General features: G+C 42.2%; 2 protein-coding genes across 5 annotated transcripts in view; one reads left to right on the forward strand and one right to left on the reverse strand.

The window, feature by feature from the left end:
• LOC133648993 (cytoplasmic polyadenylation element-binding protein 4-like) overlaps positions 1 to 23,892 on the forward strand; it is a 37,928-nt gene extending 14,036 nt beyond the window's left edge. For all 4 annotated transcript variants that reach the window (XM_062045631.1, XM_062045635.1, XM_062045634.1 and 1 more), the window contains one exon: positions 19,112 to 23,892. In XM_062045631.1, the coding sequence (XP_061901615.1) occupies positions 19,112 to 19,339 (228 nt within the window). In that variant the 3' untranslated portion in view covers positions 19,340 to 23,892. The remainder of the gene's footprint in view (positions 1 to 19,111) is intronic.
• The window catches only part of LOC133649000 (uncharacterized), a 1,204,785-nt gene that overhangs the window by 890,775 nt on the left and 288,390 nt on the right, over positions 1 to 25,620 (reverse strand). The window lies entirely within an intron of this gene.

The raw sequence follows: 25,620 nt of genomic DNA on the forward strand, positions 1-25,620 counted from the left end.
GATGAGGTGGCGACTTGTCCAGGGTGTACCCCGCCTTCCGCCCGATTGTAGCTGAGATAGGCTCCAGCGACCCCGAAGGGAATAAGCGGTAGAAAATGGATGGATGGATGGGTGTAATGGTACATGTTTGGATTTTTTCCCACAATGTTCGTATTTCAAGTGAGGGACAGGAAGTGTACATTTGTCGACGCAATGCACTTCCGCAAGCTTGAGCCCTGTACCCAAAAGCGAAATAAAAAGGCAAGGAATTTGGCGTGGAAGCGGAGAGGCTAGGCGGACCAAACATAACAGCCAAGCTTTTGGTCTTGCGGGAGTCATGCTGAGTGTCATTGCCGAGAAAGAAGTTTCAGTTTAGAAATCCTCTTCAATTGTCAATCCTCCTGCTTATAAACGTAAACGTATATGGACAACATACAAGTGGATCATTTACAGTTAATTTTTATTGGTCTGGTGCTAATTAAAAATGTTTATATGTCGTGGTCAAAAGTTTCCATACACTTGTGAAGGACATAATGTTTTGTTTTTCCAATAATTTCTACAATTCATATTTTTTGATAGTGATTGGAGCTCATGCTTGTTACATTCATGAAGTTTGATTCTTTTATGAATTTATTATGGGTGTACTGAAAATGTGACCAAATCTGCTGGGTCAAAAGTATACATACAGAAACATACATTATCAATTTTGATGATGTAGAAAAGTTACAATCAAATCAAATTAGCTTCATGTGAGTGATTATGATTGATGACACCTGTTGACTTGTCTGAGCCCATTTAAATAGGGCTCAAATGATGCAGTTATTAGGCTCGGTTACAAACGCGACAATGGGAAAATCAAAGGAACTCAGCACAGATCTGAAAAAACTAATCATTGACTTGAAAAAGTCAGGAAAGTCACTTGGAGCCATTTCAAAGCAGCTTAAGGTACCAAGAGCAACTGTGCAAACAATTGTTCGTAAGTATAAAGTGCATGGCACAGTTTTGTCACTGCCACGATCAGGAAGAAAATGCAAGCTATCACCTGCTGCTGAGAGAAAATTGGTCAGGATGATCAAGAGTCAACTGAGAACCATCAAAAAGCAGGTCTGCAATGAATTGGAAGCTGCTGAAATACAGGTGTCAGTGTCCACAGTCAAGCGTGTTTTGCATTGCCATGGACTGAGAGGCTAGCATGCGAGAAGGAAGCCCTTGCTCCAGAAGCAACACCTTAAAGCTCATCTAAAGTTTGCTGCTGATCACATGGACAAAGATAAGACCTTCTGGAGGAAAGTTCTGTGGTCATATGAAACAAAAATTGAGCCGCTTGGCCACAATACCCAGCAATATGTTTGGAGGAGAAAAGGTGAGGCCTTTAATCCCAGGAACACCATTACCACCGTCAAGCATGGTGGTGGTAGTAGTATGCTCTGGGCCTGTTTTGCTGCCAATAGAACTGGTGCTTTACAGAGAGTTAATGGGACAATGATAAAGGAGGATTACCTCCAAATTCTTCAGGACAAGCTAAAATCTTCAGCCTGGAGGTTGGGTCTTGGGTGTAGTTGGGTGTTCCGACAGGACAATGACCCCAAACACGTTTAAAATGGTAAAGGAATGGCTAAATCAGGCTAGAATTAAGGTTTGAATAGCCTTCCCAAAGTTCTGACTTAAACATGTGGGCAATGCTGAAGAAACAAGTCCATGTCAGAAAACCAACAAATTTAGCTGAACTGCACCAATTTTGTCAAGAGGAGTTGGTCAAAAATTCAACCAGAAGCTTGTGGATGGCTACCACAAGTGCCTTATTGCAGTGAAACTTGCCAAGGGACATGTAACCAAATATTAACATTGCTGTATGTATACTTTTGACCCAGCATATTTGGTCACATTTTCAGTAAACCCATAATAAATTCATAAAATACCCAAACTTCATGAATGTTTTTTGTGACAAACATGTGCTCCAATCACTATCACAAAAAATAAGAGTTGTAGAAATGATCGGAAACTCAAGACAGTCATGACATTATGTTCTTTACAAGTGTATGTAAACTTTTGACTATGACTATATATGTTGATGACAAGATGTTAGATGTTACTAACGGTGGGAATCTTTGGGCACCTCACGATCCAGTTACGATTTGTTTATACATATTTTAATTATTTTATTGTATATTATCATTATGTTTTATTTTGTTAATAGGTTGTATATTTATTATATTGACTGTGTGGGTTCTGTCTGGGCACTGACTTGCTCCCACCTCCAAAGATATGCATCTGGGCAGAGGCTGTTTGGCAACATTAAATTGGTCCTAATGTGTGAATGTGAGTGTGAATGGTCTGTGTTGGCCCTGCGATGAGGTGGCGACTTGTCTATGGTGTACCATGTGTTCCGCCCGAGTGCAGCTTGGATAGGCTCCAGCCCCCCTGTGACCCGGAGAGGGACAAGCAGTAGAAAATGGATGAATGGATGGTTTCTAAATGTAGGTCTGGGCCAATAACAAATTTTGCTTGACAATATATTGTCCTATGAATTATTGCAGATAGAATGTACTTTATTGATCCCTGGGGGAAATTCAGCACTACAGTTCACTCACAATAGACAATAATAATAATAAATAATATAATATATATAATATATTATATATAATATACGAATAATATAAATATATTTTACATAAACAATATTATTGCCATTATTTTTTTGAGAACAAATTAACCATTAATACATAATTATAATGCATGTATATCCTTTCAAATGCAATAATTTTATTTCTTGTATATTATAAAATTATAATTGGAATGAAAAGTTTAAATCCCCAAGTAAATAAAGCAAACAATAACAATAAAATATACTTTTGTCTGTTTTGTAATGGAATAAAAATTACAACCAAAAGCAATAAAATATTTTAAAGGGGAACTGCACTTTTTTGAAATGTTGCCTATTGTTCACAATCATTATGAAATACATGACTGTAATGTTGTTGTTTTTTGCATTATAAATCTTAAATTATTGCTTACAATGGAGCCTATGGAAGCCATGTGCGTTCGTCTATGAAGCCCTTAAAAAACATCCAAACACCTCCATTGAGGTTTTATATACATTATGTAAGTATAAGTAATGTAGTAATGGGCACTTTTATAATATTTAATATTTATGTATTTTGATCATTTTAAGCATACGCGGCGCATTCATTTAAAAAACACATAACTTTTTCTTTTTTTCTTTTTTTTTTCTTTATCACTGATTATTGCTCACTGCAGACCTCATGAGAGCCAACAATCATGATAAAACATCACTTACTATGCAAGGTCTGCTGTCATTAGGATGCCAACTGCTATTGGGATGTTCATATATTCCCATTTAGGTGGAGAATGTCTCATAATCCTCTTGAAAAAACAGGGTGGCAGGCTGGGTAGAACATGTCCTTTAGTGTCATCCTCCCCAGTTCCGGCTTCTAAATGGCTGTCAAAGTGTACCAACTTGTCGGAATACCTACTCAGACAATATTATAGTATATGTAACAGCTAACCTGATTCTTGCCAGATCCTTGTCGTTCGCTGAGCTCCACACATTGATCTGAGAGTTCTCAATAGGAGATGTATTTCAGAAGGCGGGGCCTTGTAAAAAAATAATTGTATGTCATTGGATAAACCGCTTGTCCGTTATCTTGAATGACGTGCTACTTCAATCACTCACATCTAAATCAACCCGTGACGCTGATGAGAGCGACGCTGGGAAATCCAAACCCGGTCGGAAGAAGAGCCAAAACATCCTTTCCACCAATAAATGCCTTCAAAACCGTTCTCTGTTCATCTTTTAAATAATTAATATTCGATCGATGTCGCAAAACAGTTGCAATAGCAGAATCAATGTCAGCACATGACTCCTCGCTCCGTGCCGCCATTGTTGTTTGAATCAAACAGTCCCTTCGGCGCTACGTCACATCTATGAAATCCCGCCCTGCGATCCTGATTGGTTCAAGATTTTTTGCTATTTGGAAGGAGTTTGCAATGCCTTCGAGCCCAGACCCTTGTGTTGAGCTCAGCGAACTACAACGGTCTGGCAAGAGTAAGGTTATTTAATAGCTGCAGCAAAAAAAATAAAGGGCAGCATAAAATAGAGTAGATCCAGCAGAAAATATACATTATAAACAAAGAGAGGTAGCTAACGAAGAAGCGGCCAGGTAATAGACCGATGTCATCTATTGCTGTATGGCGAGTGGTTGATTATACAGCTGGATGGAGTGGTTTAACACAACACATTTGTTTGACAATTGTCTATATTTTTCACAATTACAAAGTTTATGTAATACATTTCTTTAACGGCCCAAATAAAATGATTGGTGTTTTCGGTGGTCACTCAACCGGTCTCGTCAACTCGTACGCGCAGGTAGCGTGTACACACATATAAAAGCAGAGAGAAGCAACAAACAATTTGCAGTCATGTTGTTGTTATGGTGGAATGTACATTAAATGACAGCTAACGCTAGCTATCCAAATTTCTAATATTAGCTAACAATACCTAAAGCTAATGCGCGTGCATGTGTTATGTACAAACTTATTTACATCATAATGTACAAGAAGCTGTGAGAGGGCAGGATATATTGTTGAAGCTTTCAACTACTTCTTTTTATTTTGTCATTCTTTTTATTTCCTTCTAAGTATTGGGGGTAATCCCTTTTAGTGCCATTTTAATAATGCTATTGAGGATGCCCCATGTTGCTCTCATATTTTTGTTCCTGTCCAATAATTCACTGTAATATTATTTTCTAGTTAATGAACAGGTAGGTAGTATTTCCTGCTTGGCATTGCTGCCTGTCGCACCTCCTCCAGTGCCCACGGGTCAGCTGCAGGGTCATCAGCCAGGAACCACCATTCACCAACGTTTCACTCCTTTAATCCTGGAACGTCTCCTGGTGGCGGAGCAGTGACAGGGACGTCTCCCTGTCACCCCCTGCAGCTGATAGCTGTTACCCCCTGCGGCTGTTATCGGGGTTAGTTGTTCTTTCCCCAGCTCCTGTCCTTCCTCCTCAGCCAGAGCCAAAAGCTGCCTTTCTCGGCCTCCTCTGCCAGATCTTTTATGGCCTTTCTCAGCTTTCTTCCAGTCACTCCTACGTCCCTCAAAAGGCGTGTGGTTGACAGCCCCACGTAGCCTCGGCAGCCAACTTCTACTGGGTAGATGGTTGTCTTCCAGCCAGCCTCCCGGCACTCAGCAGCCAGCTCCGAGTACTTGGCCTTCTTGCGCTCAAAGGCGGCCTCGATCCCCTCCTCCGATGGTACGGTCAGCTCAATAAGGTGCACCACTCTTGCCTTGCTGGACCACACTACAATATCCGGGCGGAGAGATGTAGTGGTGATCTCCGTGGGGAACCGGAGCTGCCTATTGAGGTCAACCCTCATGTCCCACTCCTGGTCTGGGGAAAAGGGCCTTGCTGCTGTCTCTCTTGGCCTGATGTATCTTTGACCCCCCCCTTCCGTGACAAAGCTGGTATGGTTCTCTGCTGGTGGTGATTCTTTGCTGCCCTGTCGACACCCCTCCAGCACCTCCGCTAGTTTCCTCAGGACCTGGTCGTGGCGCCATCTATAGCGCCCCTGAGAGAGTGCGGTCTTGCAGCCCGACAAGATGTGCTGGAGGCTTGCGTTGGGAGCATTGCAGAGTGAGCAGCATTCCTCGTTCCCGAACCATTGGTGAAGGTTACGAGGACAGGGAAGCGTGTCGTAGGTTGAACGAATAAGGAAGCTGATCCTTGCCTGTGGAATCTTCCACAGGTCGGACCAGCTGATGTTCCGGTTGACCACTCCCTCCCAGGTTGTCCACCTTCCTTGTCGGCCCTGCGACACGGCCTTGATCTTATAGCGCTCTTCCTCCATCCTCGTCACCTCCGCCACCACCATCTCCTTCCTCTCCTTGCGGTTGGCCTTAGACCAGAACCGAGGCGCTTCTCCCCATCCTAGCCCTGCTCTTCCTGCCTGGACTCTGCCCATGAGCTCTTGGTGATGCAGCCTACTGACAGCTCGGTCAACCTCAGTTTGGGCTTTCCACTTTCGGCCAGTGGGAACCTTGGCATTGGCATTCCTTACTGACTGGTCAGTGGACTCTCTTAGTTCGAGGACCAGCCTGGACTTCTCCTGCATATAGCCCAGACTGATAGACTGCAGTGGCAGCTGCAGTGCGTTCTTCCCAAAGAGGCCCGTTTCTGAAAGGCACCGTGGTAGTCCCAGCCACTTTCTGATGAATGAGTTGGCTTTTCCATCCATCTTACTCACGGCAGATGAGGGGATCTCGCTCATTTTCAGAGGCCACATCACCCTCCTGTAGAGTATGAACTGGTAGCACCAGACCTTGTACTTTCCAGGGAGTTGGCTCTGGTCGATCCTTGCCAGGCCGTCCGTGAGTTGTTTCATGACAGTCCTCCCCATCTGTTTATCGGACAGCTCTGCAGTGTACTGCCTCCCCAGGCTTTTGATGGGTTGCTCAGACAGGAGGGGGATTTTCTCTCCCCCGACGACAAAGATGGTGTTGTCGTTTCTGACTCCCCTTCTGAGTGACAGGCTACGGGATTTGGAGGGTTTGATCTTCATTCTGGCCCATGATGTCAACTCATCCACCCTTTTCAGCAGTCGAGATGTACATGCTGCTGTCTGAAGGAGGCTGGTGACATCGTCCATATAGCTCCTCAATGGGGGTAACCTCTGACCAGATGGTGTTTTGATTCCTCCAACCATTTGCCTTGCTCCGATGAGGATTATCTCAAAGGCTGCCACGAACAAGATTGGAGAAATGGCACACCCCATTGCAATTCCCACTTCTAGATGCTGCCACCCGGTGGTGAAGTCCTGGAGGGCAAAGCACATCTGCAGATCGCTGAAGTAAAGCGCTACCAGGTTCTTGATGCAGGGTGGCATGTGGAAGAACTCCAAGGCGTAGTTGATCAGCTGGTGTGGGTCCGATCCGTACGCGTTGGCGAGATCGAGCCAGATGACATGCAGGTCGGTCTTCTCCCGCTTGGCCTTCTGGATCTGGTCCCAGATCATCGTAGAGTGCTCTACGCATCCTGGGAAACCTGGAACTCCTGCTTTCTGGCAGTTGGTGTCGATGTAGCAATTCTCTAGCAGGTAGGTGGTCATCCTTCTGGCCAGCACTGAGAAGAAGATTTTTCCTTCTACGTTCAGCAGGGCGATGTTTCTGAATTGGCCGATATTTTTGGAGTTTTCTTCCTTCGGGATGAATACCGCTACAGCCCTTTGCCACTCCGCTGGAATGAGTTTCTTTTTCCAGGCAGTTCTCATTAGATACCAGAGCAGTTAAAGTACCTTGGGGCAGTTCTTATAGAGCTTGTAGGGAACTCCATTGGGGCCTGGTGCTGATGAGGACCTTGCCTTCTTCACGGTTTGCCTAACTTCGCTGAGCTTGGGGGGCATGATGTTAAATTCAGCTGTCGGTGGCGCAGGCCGGGGCACGTACCCTGGTGTTCCTAATGGGACGTTTCTTAGCGGATCACTGTACTGCCTTTTGACGTGCTGTTCCATTTGCTCCCTGGTGGTTTTGAGCTTCCCGGACTTTTTCTCCTCCAGCAGTTGTCTGGCGTGCTTGAAGGGATCCTTGAAGAAGCTGGCTCGCTCTTTCTGCTTCCGTTTGCTACGCTTGCGGATGCGTTCAGCTCTGCGGAGCCTGGATAGCCTTTGCCTGACCTCCTCCCACAGGACTTTCAGACCTTCTCTCTCTGGCTGGGTTGCCTTCCTCCAGTTCTTGCGGAGTTGTCGGCGTCTTCGCACAAGCTCGGCGATCTCCTTTTCCCTCCTCCCCATTTCCCTTGGGGCAGTCCTCTGCTTGGAGATAATTTCACCAAACCTGTCTTTGCAGGTCTGGTATATGATGTCCCCAAACAGGTTAAGCTTAGCTTCGGCACCTCCATGCAACCTTTCCTCCAGGATCTTGGTCAGGTCTGTATCCAAAGTACGCCATGCCTCTGCTTCATTTGCCTTTGGCCATTTGAGCTTGTTCCTTCTTGCTGGTTTCTTGGTCTCTGCTTGTGGCTCTGTTCTGTGTGAGATGGTAGAGATTGGGTCTTGGTGCTCACGTGGGGGCTCAGCCTCCACCGAGGGGCTCTCTTCCTCTGTGCCATCTGTGCTTTCAGCAACATTGGGTCCGTTAGCACTGTGGTTTTCTACCTGGCTTCTGGTCCCTCTTGTCTCACCCGCTGCCGCGGTGCAAGGTTGCTGTTGGCCTCTCTGACCACACTTTGCTTTCCCCTGGTGGATTCGCAGTCCCCTGTACGTGGTCACCTTTTCCCATCCGCAAGCACACTTTCGGAGGATCTTCTCCTCATTAACTGGAGTTCTGATGTTCTCGTTATCCGTTTCCGTTGCCATCGTCGTTACCGTGTGGTCCGTCATGTTAGGCCCATCTTTCATCCCGCCTCTCGGAGGGCCTGCGGGTTGTTTTTTCCTTGATTTCTTCGTAGTTAAGGTGGGTGTCCCTCTTGCGAGAGACCAGTGGGTTGGGTAACTAGCCGTCCACTCCCGGTGCGGTCTTTCCCTGCTGCCATCCAGTCTTTCCTGGCTGTCCTCCAGTCTTCCCTGGACTCCAACTGCCCTGTTCACAGTAGTCACTGGGGTTTCCAGAACTTCAGTTAATGAACAGGTAGGTAGTATTTCCTGCTTGGCATTGCTGCCTGTCGCACCTCCTCCAGTGCCCACGGGTCAGCTGCAGGGTCATCAGCCAGGAACCACCATTCACCAACGTTTCACTCCTTTAATCCTGGAACGTCTCCTGGTGGCGGAGCAGTGACAGGGACGTCTCCCTGTCACCCCCTGCAGCTGATAGCTGTTACCCCCTGCGGCTGTTATCGGGGTTAGTTGTTCTTTCCCCAGCTCCTGTCCTTCCTCCTCAGCCAGAGCCAAAAGCTGCCTTTCTCGGCCTCCTCTGCCAGATCTTTTATGGCCTTTCTCAGCTTTCTTCCAGTCACTCCTACGTCCCTCAAAAGGCGTGTGGTTGACAGCCCCACGTAGCCTCGGCAGCCAACTTCTACTGGGTAGATGGTTGTCTTCCAGCCAGCCTCCCGGCACTCAGCAGCCAGCTCCGAGTACTTGGCCTTCTTGCGCTCAAAGGCGGCCTCGATCCCCTCCTCCGATGGTACGGTCAGCTCAATAAGGTGCACCACTCTTGCCTTGCTGGACCACACTACAATATCCGGGCGGAGAGATGTAGTGGTGATCTCCGTGGGGAACCGGAGCTGCCTATTGAGGTCAACCCTCATGTCCCACTCCTGGTCTGGGGAAAAGGGCCTTGCTGCTGTCTCTCTTGGCCTGATGTATCTTTGACCCCCCCCTTCCGTGACAAAGCTGGTATGGTTCTCTGCTGGTGGTGATTCTTTGCTGCCCTGTCGACACCCCTCCAGCACCTCCGCTAGTTTCCTCAGGACCTGGTCGTGGCGCCATCTATAGCGCCCCTGAGAGAGTGCGGTCTTGCAGCCCGACAAGATGTGCTGGAGGCTTGCGTTGGGAGCATTGCAGAGTGAGCAGCATTCCTCGTTCCCGAACCATTGGTGAAGGTTACGAGGACAGGGAAGCGTGTCGTAGGTTGAACGAATAAGGAAGCTGATCCTTGCCTGTGGAATCTTCCACAGGTCGGACCAGCTGATGTTCCGGTTGACCACTCCCTCCCAGGTTGTCCACCTTCCTTGTCGGCCCTGCGACACGGCCTTGATCTTATAGCGCTCTTCCTCCATCCTCGTCACCTCCGCCACCACCATCTCCTTCCTCTCCTTGCGGTTGGCCTTAGACCAGAACCGAGGCGCTTCTCCCCATCCTAGCCCTGCTCTTCCTGCCTGGACTCTGCCCATGAGCTCTTGGTGATGCAGCCTACTGACAGCTCGGTCAACCTCAGTTTGGGCTTTCCACTTTCGGCCAGTGGGAACCTTGGCATTGGCATTCCTTACTGACTGGTCAGTGGACTCTCTTAGTTCGAGGACCAGCCTGGACTTCTCCTGCATATAGCCCAGACTGATAGACTGCAGTGGCAGCTGCAGTGCGTTCTTCCCAAAGAGGCCCGTTTCTGAAAGGCACCGTGGTAGTCCCAGCCACTTTCTGATGAATGAGTTGGCTTTTCCATCCATCTTACTCACGGCAGATGAGGGGATCTCGCTCATTTTCAGAGGCCACATCACCCTCCTGTAGAGTATGAACTGGTAGCACCAGACCTTGTACTTTCCAGGGAGTTGGCTCTGGTCGATCCTTGCCAGGCCGTCCGTGAGTTGTTTCATGACAGTCCTCCCCATCTACATGATCGTAGTATGCTTGTTAACTTGTTTTTTTACTTTTTGTACTTAATTTCTGCCTCTGTAGTTTTGTGCTATACATTTTCTATATAGTGTATTCTTCTTTTTACAAGCATTGTTTAATCCTTTTGTCATCCATGGTTGATTATTCTTTCTCTGCTTACTACTGAGTTGTTTCCATGGACAATGTTTGTCATAAAGTATTATAAACTTGTTTAAGAAATGTTCAAATGCTTCATCAACCTCTTTTTCATTGTGCACATTGTCCCAATCTTGCTTTTGTAGCTCAATTTTGAAAGCAATCATCCTTTTCTCTGTGCACAGTCTTCGAAATGTCCTTTAGTCTTCCATGTTCTTCTTGTAGTTTCCATCATATATTGTAAAAACTGGCAGATGATCACTGACGTCGGTTATAAGTAGACCACTTGTAGTGTTATTATCAAAATCATTGGTAAAAATATTATCAATAAGCGTGGCACAGTGTCCTGTGATTCTGCTTGGCTTTGTGATTTTAGGATATAAACTGATGCTGTACATTGTATCAATGATAGACTTTTGCTTGTTAGGGTTCAATAAGTCAATATTAAAGTCACCGCATAAGAAAATAATTTTTTGACCATTGTCCATATAAGTTGCCTTGATCCATTCTTCAAATGTTTCTATACTTGACTAATGTGTTCTATATATACAACTGATGAAAATGTTTTTGCTTTTTTCCTGACATATTTCAATGGTTATACATTCTAAGATATTATCTATAGCAAATGACATGTTTTTTACCACTTTGTAGTTCAGGTTCTTCATCACGTACACAGCTCATACTCATCCTCCAATTTTGTTGGTTCTGTTGATGTAGTTAAGTTCATATCCTTCCAGATCAAAATATATTCCTTTTTTATCATCAATCCATGTTTCTGTGACAGCGATCACTTTGAAGGGTTCGTTGTTGTGTTCCAAAAAGTTCTTAATGTTGTTGTAGTTTGCATACAAGCTTCTGCTATTAAAATGAATAATTAACAATTTGTTATCACATTTAATGTTGCTATTATATTGCTCATCTGTATAATATAAACAATTATTACTGATGTGGGAGAAAAAATGTGTATCTGGATCTATATCATTTTCCAAATCCTGGTTTTTGTGATCTTTGTTGCAGAAGTTTTTTAGTTTCATATTTTCTTGTTCATCAATCTTTGATGATGTTTCAATAATCTGTATAAGTGTAGGTGGATGCAATCCTGAACCTAGGTCTTCTTGTTTAGTCGTCCCTTGAAACATAGTAGTGTTGATGCTGAATTTAGGTGCTTGTTTTCTGTCAGAGTCCATTATCATCGTTGTTGTGAAAGCTGTGTAAACTTTAAAAATTGTCCAGGTCCCTGATGTCATGGATAACAAGTATACTCTTGCTTCTGGACCTCCATTCAGCTTGATGTAGATTTTGCAGTTGGCGCTCCAAGTTCCCTGAATTTTTCCCTGCTTTCTCAAGTCGCGTGCTTTCTTGGCGATTCCAGCATTACGTTTTGTGAGATGCTCATTAATGTACACATTTGTTCCCTTCAGCTTCTTTCCTTGTCTCAGCAATTCCATTTTAGATTTTCTGTTTACGAGTTTCACGAGCACGACTGGAGTGGCATTGTTGTTTCTTCCATTCAGTGGGATGCATGTTTCGATGGTATTAATGTCAATTTCAATTTCCTTTTATTGCAGAAAGTTGACCACTTGCTGTTCTGCTGAGACAATATCCATTTCATGTGGTTCACCTTCATTATTCACAGCTTTCGCATAGGATCTTGGTTTAATTCGGTGCCCTGTCCATACTTGCCAACCCTCCCGTTTTTACCGGGAGACTCCCGGTATTCAGCGCCTCTCCCGATAACCTCCCGGCAGAAATTTTCTCCCGACAAACTCCTGGTATTCAGCCGGAGCTGGAGGCCACGCCCCCTCCAGCTCAATGCGGACCTGAGTGGGGACAGCCTGTTCTCACGTCCGCTTTCCCACAATATAAACAGCTTGCCTGCCCAATGACGTCATAAGTGTAGAATGATCGAGGGCGAGTTCTTGGTTTCTTATGTGGGTTTATTGTTAGGCAGTTTCATTAACGTCCTCCCAGCGCGGTAACAACACACAACAACAGCAGTCACGTTTAGTCTACCGTAAAGCAGTTCGTCTGCCGTAAACAGCAATGTTGTGACACTCTTAAACAGGACAATACTGCCATCTACTGGATAGCATCCAGAACACTGAAATTCAAGTATTTCTTTTATTTATATGTATAATAAAAAATATATATATATATATATATATATATATATATATATATATATATATATATATATATATATATATATATATATATATATATATATATATAGCTAGAATTCACTGAAAGTCAAGTATTTCATATATATATATATATATATATATATATATATATATATATATATATAGCTAGAATTCACTGAAAGTCAAGTATTTCATATATATATATATATATATATATATATATATATATATATATATATATATATATATATATATATATATAGCTAGAATTCACTGAAAGTCAAGTATTTCATATATATATATATATATATATATATATATATATATATATATATATATATATATATATATATAGCTAGAATTCACTGAAAGTCAAGTATTTCATATATATATATATATATATATATATATATATATATATATATATATATATGAAATACTTGAGTTGGTGAATTCTAGCTTAAATATATTCCCCTCTTAACCACGCCCCCCCCCACCTCCCGGTATCGGAGGTCTCAAGGTTGGCAAGTATGGCCCTGTCACGATGATATCATTCATTCGTTAATCCTGATCTATTTCATCTATGGTATTCCACAGCGTGTAGTTGTCTTCTTGAAGGGTCTTCATTTGTTGGCGCATATCTTCTTGAAGGGTCTTCATTTGTTGGCGCATATCTTCTTGAAGGGTCTTCATTTGTTGGCGCATATCTTCTTGAAGGGTCTTCATTTGTTGGCACATTTCAGAGGCTTCATTTTTTTCTGGAGGTGTTCTGAGTTTGCAGACTTTCTATATTTTGCTGCAGACTTTTCACATCTTGCTTGTGTTCTGTTGTTGCTTTTCTCAGATTTTTTTAATTTCTTTCATTTCTTCTTTAATTTCTTCTCTCCATTCTTTCATTTCTTCTTTCATTTCGTTAAATTCATGGAGTAGGTTTTGTTGTATCCCTTCTTGATTCCCATCATGTCCTGTGTCCAGCCTCAAATCTTGTTCCCATTTGTGTTCTGTGTCAGCTGACACCGAACGTTTCGGGATTTTAATCTTTCCTTTAGCTTTTGGCATCGCGGCAGTCTCTGACATCAGTGCCTCTTGTGTCTTAAACGGCAGTTGCTTCTTTAGCGACTTGCGGCACTTTTAACTTGTTTTTTCAACAATGTCGTACCTTGCGCCGTTCAGAGATCAATTTGAGGTGTCATCCTGTCAACTTATATCACTCTGCGACGCCGGAAGCACTTTAAAACAGCTGTAAACTTGCTGTAGCTTTTGGTTGCTAGGCAACCGCTTTTAATTGCGGCTAGGCGCCGTTGGCTTGAGGCTAACGGCTCTTCCAACTGGCCTTATTTCAGCGTATCAGTGCCTCTCAACTGACCAAAATCAGATCGAAGATGCCAGGTGACTCCTGTGGCTGTGATCGCAAATCAGTGGTCAAAATCTTCAGACTTAACGAAAACTCCGGTAGCAGAAGCGGAGCCTTTTTCTTTGCGTCCTTTCTCATTGACAGGAAGTGACGCACCTGTATGTAAGTGTATGTATATAGAAAACAATATACGTAAGAACTGTAGTAGTCTGCTAAGTGATAAAAAAATATAAATGTCCAGACTCTGCGAGCTATCCTTTTCTCAGCTCTGTCCTTCACACTTACTTTCTTCCTATTGTTGGAAAACAAAGTTATGTAAATGTCTAGCCATAAGCTAATGCTAGCGAGTAAGACCAGATGTTTAGGGCTGATCTTAAAGGGTTCCTTCTGACAATTGTTAAGTCAGCTAGAGGTGTAGAGCCTTGTAAGATGGTGCTTTTGTAAGACAAGGTACCACTGCACGAGAGCTTGGAGTTTATGACAAAAATCTAAATCACAATTAATGTGAACCTTTTTACCTTGATTTTTCTTAATGCACGATTATTCCACTTATTGTGTCGAAACAACTAACCTTTGGGTACCAGCTGCTCACATTGTAGTGTTGGCTCAGTGTTTCAGTTTTTCTCCATGAGGCCATGTAGCCAACTGGATTGGACAGTGTCACTTTGCTGTTACTTCTTCTTCTTCTGCTGGGTTTCTAGTAGCCTTCATGCGTTGCAACACCTGGCTTCCTGTCGGGTAACTACACAATCAGTCCTGTAATTTAAGGGGATTACATGTAATAGCAGTGAGAAATTTACAATAATCGACATGGCAGTTTTCTATCTGTTAAAAGGTCTCAATGTCGGTTTGTAATATTTTTAGATTAACCGCCAAGCTGTGCACTGAACCTTGTTTCTCAATCATTGTTGTTTCAGCAGATTCATTTACTGCGATGTGATCTTTGATCTTTCATAAACACAAACTTTGAAGAACTGTATTCCGCCTCTTACCTAAAGTTAACAAGGATAAGCTGCAGCAGACTCTAGTTTTTGCTTTTGTTTAGTTATTGTGCATCAGCAACTTTATTTTGTTATAAAATTGTATGTAGCATTCAATATCTAATTTATATCTATTAGGGCTGGGCAATATATCGAGTTTGTAAGATATATCGATATATTTTCAAACAAGATATGAATTAAGAAAATATCGTAATATCGATATAATTTATTTCAAGTTAAAATGACCAAACGCCGCTTGTTTGTTCTTTTCCTTGTTCTCCCCCCGCTCCTCACTCCCTCTCATGGGCTACTAAAGCCCTCACCCTTTCTCCTTCCAAGACGTGCTTGCACGTACAAGAACATCCATGATTGGTTGAGATTAGGCCAATCAGAGGCAAGATAGGACGGGTCATCGAACCAGGAAGGGAAATCACAACAGACATCCCAAATGACGACGAGAGAGTCGTAGAAGCGGGCGATTTATATATTAAAAAACTAGTGGAAGATTGCAGAGGGATTCTCTTCTTTATATTATTCTTTTAGCGATGTAGACGACATCCAGGAAACCCACAATGCGTCTACTTGGCCACATTTGGACAAAAGTATGCGTCTGGATAAAACATTCATTTTATCCAGGGGACGGCGTGGCGAAGTTGGTAGAGTGGCTGTGCCAGCAATCGGAAGGTTGCTGGTTACTGGGGTTCAATCCCCACCTTCTACCATCCTAGTCACGTCAGTTGTGTCCTTGGGCAAGACACTTCACCCTTGCTGCTGCTGGTTAGCGCCTTGCATGGCAGCTCCCGCCATCAGTGTGTGAATGTGTGTGAATGGGTGAATGTGGAAATAGTGTCAAAGCGCTTTGAGTACCTTGAAGGTAGAAAAGCGCTATACAAGTATAACCCATATATCATTTATTTATTTATTTGAGTTGTTTACCATGTAAGCTCAAATCCAAACTGATCTCAAGTTGCCAAGCCGGGCATATTTGGCACGAGAAATGCTGCCAAAAATGAATTATTTGTTATTTATTTTACGTAGAAAGAATATTTTTCTATTTTATTTATGTTGTGTAATTCTGTGCTACTTAAACAGTTTATTTTCTGTGCTGTTAATACCCATCTTGACTAACTGGGTTAATAAAAGTGTTTACAGTACAGTTGTCATTCACTTCAATTTCACTGAATTTCGCTCAAAAATGAATATCTTTATATGTATACTTTCACCGGAAAATATATCAAGATATATATCAAATATCGAGTTTAAGTAAAAATAAATCGAGATATACTTTTTCGTCCATATCACCCAGTAGGGATGATACTCGAAACCGGTTTTCCCAGTTGTTTGATAAGAAAAGAACCGAGTCCTCGGACTCGAATCCCTTTTTGAGAACCGGTACCCGTTATCGAGACCACTATAGTAAAGGAAAAGAGTTGATTCTTTATTCGAATCCCGTCCCGACCAGAAATGCTCTGTGGGACATCACAATAAATGACGTCACGTAGCTTAGTCATTAGGCGCAGATAGCGAAAGCAGGAAAACAATGGACGGGAAAAAGCGCTCCAAGGTGTAATAAAGTTCAAAACAAAAGGTATAATCCATCGAATAACTTTACTGAGAGATTTTAGCAGGGTAAAACACATGACGAACACTTTTACGACCAACCGGAAACATAGCAACGCACCTCCTTTACGGCAGCTGTCGCAACGTTCTTAAAACAACCGCAGCACATACATATATATACAACATATCTCCCTTTTTTAACTTTTGTTTTTATTTCCTTGTAAACAAAACAAAATCACACTGTAGATGTGTTGTCGGTCTAATTATAAATAATGCAGACGAGGCGTGTTGGCTGAGTTCTTGACGTTTACTTTCACAGCGTGGCAACATGCAACACTCCCGTTGCATGCTGGGTAGTGTAGTTGTTATATTCTCTAGCTCAGGGGTGTCAAAGTCAAATGGACGGAGGGCCAAATAAAAAATTTAGCTACAAGCCGAGGGCCGGACTGTTCGAATGTTCATTGAAAAATTTTTAAATGACGCATATAGTCTAGTGAACCTAATTGAACCTACTGAAAACCTAACAAATATATTCCAATATGATCAGATAAATAAAGCAATATTTTCTTATGGCTCTGTCAGTAATCTTTAATTTTCAACAGACACAAAAGACAAATTTCCTTTATATAAAAATCCCCATAACATGAACATTAAATGAAAGAAACCGGTATTCAAGGCACCATCAGTAGCCTATATTTTCTATTTTAGCAAAAGTGGGCTAAATTTACTTCAAAGAAAAAAACAATAATAGCAATTTTCTATCATCCACTCAACTGAAATATTTTTAAAATATAATTAAATTGAAATACAATAAAATAAAGTGCAAAAATCTATAAATCAAAAACAACACTTTGCTTAAGGAGAAGTAACATGCAGTGAAAACAAATATTAAACTTTAACTTTTAAACTTGAATTGAGTAAAAACTCTAAATATGTGATTGCACAGTAATGTTCACATTAAACCCCCCTCCTCCCTCCGTGGGAGGGAGGCGAGTTGGGTGCCCGAAACCCCCCGCTGGTTTCGGCCCGCCCCTTGGCGCGCGTGGCACGGCGGGCTCCGCGACCCGACGGCTGGCCCTCGTGGCTTGACGGCGGGCGCGTCCCGACGGGCCGCGCGTAGGGGTCAAACGCAGAAGTCTCAGGGCCTCGTGGTGAGGGGGTGGCCTGCGGGTTTCGGCCCGCTTGACCCCCCCGCTCCGCTTGGCGCGCGCGGCACATGACGGGTTCCGCCACCGACGCTCGGGCTGCAGCCCGACGGTGGTGCGGGCCCGGCGGTGACGCGCGGTTTGGGGAAACAAAGCAGAAGTCTCAGGGCCTCGGGGCCGGGTTTCGGCCCGCCCCCTTGGCGCGCGTGGCACGGCGGGCTCCGCGACTGACGGCCGGGCTGCAGCCCTTCGGCCGGCAGGCGCGTCCCGGCGGGCCGCTCGCCCCCTTTCGGAACCTTGGACCGGCATCCGCTTGGTGCGTGTAAAAGATCTGCGGTCTGCGGGCCGGTTCTAATAATAAATCAAGATCATCCCAAGGGCCGTAAAAAACCTTCTCGCGGGCCGGATATGGCCCGCGGGCCTTGACTCTGACATATGTGCTCTAGCTCATAACATTTTTCCCCATAAAGAAATAATGTTAACTCAATAAAGTGTATTTCTTTTTTTAGCTTTAACTTTTCATATATTAGCATTGTAACCACATTTGCAAAGAACTTTTCTCTTCATAGAATGTTCTTTCAATAAAGAAATAAAGTGCAAAAATGTCAAAGCATCATAACAAACAGTTATGTCAAATAGCAGCAGAAGTGCACTTTTTGGAGAGCTGTATTATTTTCAGTTTTGTGCCCAAGGGACTGATTTTATTTAACACTATATTATTATTTATACACCTATAGTGATCACAGAGACAGGTTGTTTTTGTGTTACTGTATATATTTGTTTCTCTGAAAAATCCCACTTAATATACTTTGGGTAACAACAGTCAATATGTATTTATTTTATTTTATTTTTTTAGGTGGGTAACAGTCAATATTTATTTATTTATTAGATTTTATTATTTTATTATATAATAAAAGTGAGCTTTTGTTAAACCAAATATTGTGTTTTTTTTTCCATATACAACAACCTATCTGGACTCGATAAGAGAATCGATAAGGAATCGGTTTGATAAGAGGATTCGATAATAGGCTCGAACTCGATAATTCCTTATCAAACATCATCCCTATCACCCAGCCCTCATGTCAATACTAGCACATACTAAAGATATTAAGAAAAGCTTTATCAAAATGTGTTATGTTTACTTTAGTAACTTGCTTAGTAACATTTTCACTTTATAAACTTTTGAGAGAGTATCGGATCGGAGGCCAATACATTTGAATTGAGGGCTTAAGATGTTGGTTGGGACATCCCTAATGATTATAAAAGTATTCATGTAAAAATACATTGTCTCACGGGTTCATGTTAGAATTTAGGTTTAACTAGCCAGCAATTAGCACGCTTGCTTCTCCAGTAAATGAGCAGTATCACCGCTAGTTTATGGAAGAGCGGTTATCCAATCACGGTTTTACGATAATTAAAATTTACATTGGTAGTACTAACCGTCGGTTTATCATTAATACCGTTTGTCTTTACAGATTGCAGTTGTACATCATCCTTTCTTTGACCACATTTTCTACTGTTTGTGTCTCCCAGGTGGAAGTGAAGCCATACGTACTGGACGACCAGCTGTGTGACGAGTGCCAGGGCACCCGCTGCGGGGGCAAGTTTGCTCCTTTCTTCTGCGCCAACGTGACCTGTCTGCAGTACTACTGCGAATACTGCTGGGCAGCCATCCATTCCCGGGCTGGCCGCGAGTTCCACAAGCCCCTTGTGAAGGAAGGTGGCGACCGACCGCGGCACATCTCCTTCCGCTGGAACTAAAGGCAAGGGAGAAAATGTAGGAACGGGGCGGGATGGAGGGAAAGGGGAATGGGGCGACATATGATATGAATATTAATGCACTTTTCTTTTAAGTTAAAAAAAAACTTAATTTATATTATTATTTTTTTAAATTGGGCCCTCTAAACGTAGTAACTGCTAAGAAGAGTATGAAATCCCATTTCTGTTTTGACTTAAAGTGTGCATGAACATATGAATGCATTATATTTGGATTTTGATGTTTTCTTACTTGACTGTAATTTAGTTTAAGCTGCTTACATTTGTTTTCAAGAGTAACAAATTAGAACTGAGGTTCATCATACCTAAATCAGTATACTGACTACAGAAGCTGCATTGAAGTGGGTGCGTTTTCTTTTTGCTTGCACGATTCGAGAACAACTACCATTTACCAAAGTTTGAGTGCTAATGGGTTGGGTTTGAACGGAAGAGGAATGTCGATTTAGATGGCAAGTTGATTTTGTTTCTAGCAGCTCAGTGTTTGGAAAATGTCACACATCAGTCTCCCCTCCTGTCTGGCAAGGCTGTGTTTTGAACTGCTCGCAATGGTTTTAGGTCTTGGTTTAAAAGTAGACGCTTTGTAACCAGAAAGGGCAAACCAAAGATTGGCCTAAAACGCATCATCAAGAGCAGCTGTGGATGTTGGGTGTTGTCGTCAGGATAAGGTGGCATCCTCCGGTGGCACAAGGACTAGTCTGGCTTTTCAGCTCATAAAGGCCCAGCCCCTCAGGGCTCAGGTATTGGCAGTAGTATTTGCTCGCTTTATATTGTCAGGGATATTAGCACTGGAAGCTAACATGCTAATGTAGTACAAACTAATGGGAATGCACAGTCCATTCTCCCTGACCTGTCCTCATGGTGTACCACTGCACGCTCTACCTGGTTTGGAGCTTCTATCACAAGTGTTGTGGTTGGATATGGTCGTAGCTAGAATTTGCTGTCACAGAGATAAAGATATTATTTTATACATGGCCTGCTGATTTTTGTACAGTGTTTTATAGCTGATTATTTTGTCATGGACATATATACATTTATTATGCACTACTTTTCTAAATATTTTTTTCAATAGTCATTTTAGGCACATTTTTCACAGATGGGAGAACTCCTTTTGCAATACCTCATTTTTTTCACTTGGTGAAAAATGATTTTGTACCTTTGTTACTAAGATATCTGCATTTATGGTAAACTTAATTTAAAAAAAGAAAAAGAAAATGAATGATATTAATATAATTTTCAATTAGCTTTTATATATTTAAGTGCTGGTAAATCTGAAAACCGTCTAGTCTATTGGTGTGATTCTGGAGCTTCAAAAAAAAATAGGCTAGCATTAGCCGACCGTACATGCGATTCTCCTCTGCCCAGTTAATGAACATGATTACAGGATCCTAAGGCATGGCGCAAGACCCTTTCTAAAAGATTTTGATAGTCTTGGGAAAAAATAAATATATATATATATATTCTGGTATTTCACTCCTAGGTGTAGTTGAGTAGAATAAATGTTTTGGCTTTGGTCAACATGTAACCACCCTTCCTATCACCTGAGTGGATATCAGCTCTTTGACTATTTAGTCCCTTTTTCTGGAACTGCCTGTAAGTTCTACTTCTTCTAAGTCTTCTTGGCATGCATAATTATGTACTACAGAAATAACATGGCTAGTGTTAATGCAGGACCTAACGATGTACCGCACTAGATCTCCTTTCTTTTCATCGTCTCCTTCGAGATCACCTCTCTCGTAGCCTCTCTTTACATGACACGGACATCATGTTTATGCAATCTACACAACGACAACCCTTTTGTAATGTAGAGGACACTCGCTAGGACGTAGGTGAGAAGACTTGATCACTTGACCCCCTTTGTGATGTGGCATGCTTTGGGACATAACCTGAATGTGATTTAATGTTGCAAGTTAACTGTGAGCCATTATGTGCAATACTTATTCTTTCCAGAGACGAGTCTTCGCAGTAAAAGTCATTGAATCCATAAATCATGCAGTCACGTTTGTGTTCTCCTTGTATTTTCTTTCATGCTGATGTCTGCAAGTAAAAAAAAAAAAATAATTTATACATAAATTTATTTTTAAACATTTAGTTTTGTGCTTACTTATTTTGCTACTACCATGTAACTGTGATTGAAAACATTGTATATACAAGGTTGATAATGTACTAAGCATTTGCTATATTTTCAATTGAAATGTATAACTATGATTTGGATCAGATTTTTGTTCTATTTTTGGGGTGATGTGTTTAACTTGTTGATGTGTCTAGTTTTTCTAATTGCTGTTTTGTGCTCTGCATTTTCAGATGCAAAAGAATATTGAATATGTCTCTTAGTATTGATTGCGAAATTTCAATAGTTTTTAATTGTATGCTGGGAAGGTTATATTTATTAACTTTTTTTTTTTTTTTTTACCTGATATCATTTGGATTTTTATTAAGTAATTTCACCTTTATACGTAAGTTCTCATTTTTATATTTTTTTTCCTCCTGATTATTTTATGCTACGATACAGACATCAGTTTTTATAGCTGGTTTGTAGAAGTGAAGAAGTATAAACAAAAGATCTGTCATATTCATTTGCTGCCAACCTTGTTTGTAACTGTATGCATACATTGAAGTATTTGTAACGTGAGATGTTGAAAGAATAAAACAGCTGTGAGGAAGAACGCGCTGCTTGGTGATTTCCGATGCCACTGTGGCGTAATATTGTGTTTTCTCCACTTTCACAACCTTTAAGTGTTTGAAGTGTATACCAGCGCAACAGTTTGGGCTTTTTACTAAAAGACGGAAACAAGTAACGATCTTAAAAGGCCTCCTTTGCATCATACTTTTGCAGATAAAAATACATTGTAAGGTAGTCAATGCTGCGGAGTATAATTGATGCTAAGTGACATTTGTCTAAATGTCGAACATTTATATTCAGACGTCATGCTAAAAACTTGTGATGGGTAAATGCCTTAGTGAGTGTATGGCACACTCACTAGCTCTATTGACACTTAACTGACACTGTATCAGTGTTTCTTAATGGTCGTCCATAGAGATGTCCGATATATTATCGGCCGATAAATGCTTTAAAATGTAATATCGGAAATTATCGGTATCATTTTTTAAATTATCGGTATCTGTTTTATTTTTTAATTTTTTTTATTAAATCAACATAAAAAACACAAGATGCACCAACCCACAAAACCTCCCTCCCCCATTTACACTCATTCACACAAAAGGGTTGTTTCTTTCTGTTATTAACTGGTTCCTACATTATATATCAATATATATCAATACAGTCTGCAAGGGATACAGTCCGTAAGCACACATGATTGTGCGTGCTGCTGGTCCACTAATAGTACTAACCTTTAACAGTTAATTTGACTCATTTTCATTAATTACTAGTTTCTATGTAACTGTTTTTATATTGTTTTACTTTCTTTTTTATTCAAGAAAATGTTTTTAATTTATTGATCTTATTTTATTTAATACTTCTTTTTAAAAAGCACCTTATCTTCACCATACCTGGTTGTCCAAATTAGGCATAATAATGTATTAATTCCATGACTGTATATATCGGTATCGGTTGATATCGGTATCGGTAATTAAGAGTTGGACAATATCGGCAAAAAAGCCATTATCGGACATCCCTAGTCGTCCACCATCTGCTGGATTAAAAGTCTCTACATTTGACCAATGCTCAAATCTATCTGGTGATCAACTGGATTTAGGCCCCTTCTAAACTAAGGTTATCCAGGGTAAATCCCACCTAACCTTATCCTTGTCCACACACACAATGGTCGTTTAAGACCCCCTCACCCCTCCGTCCGCCGGCACAACGCGACCTAGTACGCATGTGCGGAAAATGCGCACGTCATAGTCACCTCCAGTGTTGCTTTGTGTGCAAGTTCTTAAATGTAACTTATCTGAACAACATCCAGTGTTGTGGTATTTCAATCAACTGGAATCCAGTGTGCTGTGGGGCCCTTTTGTAGTGAATCACACCTGAGGCATCTTAAATTAATCAAATCTTTAATGGACACGTGAAAGTAAACAATGTCATAAAGAACATTTAACAACAATCTAACTAGGGATCTAGATATCTGGTCAGGACACTCCTCACTGTTTTGCCTTCACCTTCATTGTCCATTCGTTTTTGGTGACTCTATATACTCTGGACCTAGACGTTGAGTCCGCGACATACATGGCGGACAATAACTGATACAGTCTGCTTTGCCAGTCCAAAAGCATTCGCCGTTTTCCGCAGTCTTCCCTCGACGGCCAGGTAATACAAAGCACACGCTACCTTTTTTTATCACATCCACGGGAGCCCGCATTCTCGTTGTCTTTCCTTCCACAAATGGACAAAGTTTTTCGGTAAGTAGAATCACAGCTGACCTGGACTTTCGAAAATTCTCTTGCCGTCTGAGAAGTGTTGTATCCGAAATAGCTGCAATCGCTTTCTCTTAAGGCAGTGGTTCTTAACCTTGTTGGAGGTACCGAACCCCACCAGTTTCATATGCGCATTCACCGAACCCTTCTTTGGTGACATTTTTTTTTTTTTAAATTCAAATTCAAGACAAAGTTATATGTTTTTGGTAACACTTTAGTATGGGGAACATATTCTAAGTAACAAAGACTTAATATAGAGTTATTTGGACACTATGGGAACATATTCTAAGTAATAAAGACTTAATTTAGAGTAATTTGGTTAGGGTTAGGGTTATAATAAGGCCATGCCGAATAATCAATCAATCAATCAATCAATGTTTATTTATATAGCCCTAAATCACAAGTGTCTCAAAGGGCTGTACAAGCCACAACGACATCCTCGGTACAGAGCCCACATACGGGCAAGGAAAACTCACCCCAGTGGGACGTCAATGTGAATGACTATGAGAAACCTTGGAGAGGACCGCATATGTGGGTAACCCCTCCCCCCCTCTAGGGGAGACCGAAAGCAATGGATGTCGAGTGGGTCTGACATAATATTGTGAAAGTCCAACACATCAGCGAAAGTCCAGTCATAGTCATTTTTGCGAGGGCTGTCTCCGTAGAGTGATTTGCCCTGAAACCGGACTGAAAAGGTTCACAGAGATTGTTAGACGCTAAGTGTTCATTTAGCTGCTGTGCTACAATTTTTTCGAGGATTTTCGAGATGAACGGAAGGTGGGACACCGGCCGGTAGTTTACCAGGAGATCAGGATCGAGGTTAGGTCTTTTGAGTAGAGGATGAATAACCGCTTTTTTGAATGCTAGGGGAACAGTGCCAGAGGAAAGTGATACGTTTATAATATTTAACACTGATGGACCTAGTAATACAAAAAGCTCCTTGATAAGTTTCCCAGGAATTGGATCAAGTAAACATGTTTGTTTTGTCCCATTTACACATTTTGACAATTCCTCCAATGTTATTTCATGAAAGAGAGAGAAACTATTTTGGAGGGCAATGTCCGTCGTGTATACAGTCGTATTTGTGTTAATAGAACCCAGTTGTAGCTGAGATGCATTGTCTTTAATCTCTTTTCTAATGACTTCAATTTTCTTATTAAAGAAATTCATAAAGTCATCTGCTGAGTGGGTGAAGCTACTGGGAGGAGTCCCTTGTTGGGTTAGCGATGCTACTGTACTAAACAAAAATTTAGGATCATTTTTGTTGAGGTGGATGAGATTTGAGTAATATTTAGCTTTAGCTGAGGTAAGCATGCGTTTATAAGTTATTAAACTATCACACCATGCTTGATGGAAAACCTCAAGTTTAGTCGCACGCCATTTGCGTTCCAGCTTTCTACATGATAATTTCTGGGCTTTAGTTTCTTCTGTAAACCATGGGGTACGCCTTTTAGGGGCCCTTTTTAGCTTTAGCGGTGCTACACTATCAATGGTGTCGCGCAGGGCGTCATTAAAGTTGTTAGTGAGGTTATCAATAGAGCCCACATAATTTGCGCACAGCGGTAGCACCTGGTGAGACGCAGGAGAGCTCCAGGCAGGAAGCGCCCCACAGCACTGGAGATCTCTCAGCACCTGTGCCACCTCAAGACCTCAGGCGGGATCCACCCCATACCTCTGCAGAGAGCCAAACCCACCCTGCGAGAGAACAAATTAACAGGGAAGGAGAGAAAGACAGTAGCTAGCAGGATGGGGGAGGCAGCAGAGAGAGCCTCTTGCTGGTTATGGAGCAGTAGAGACCAGATGAGCTGGAAGCCAGGAGGAGGCCACCACTGCCGGCCCACCAGCGGTAGGGTGTTATGGTTCAGGGTCGAAACACCCAATGACCGCTGGAT

This window comes from Entelurus aequoreus, linkage group LG04, assembly GCF_033978785.1.
Source record: "Entelurus aequoreus isolate RoL-2023_Sb linkage group LG04, RoL_Eaeq_v1.1, whole genome shotgun sequence".
Lineage (NCBI taxonomy): Eukaryota > Metazoa > Chordata > Actinopteri > Syngnathiformes > Syngnathidae > Entelurus > Entelurus aequoreus.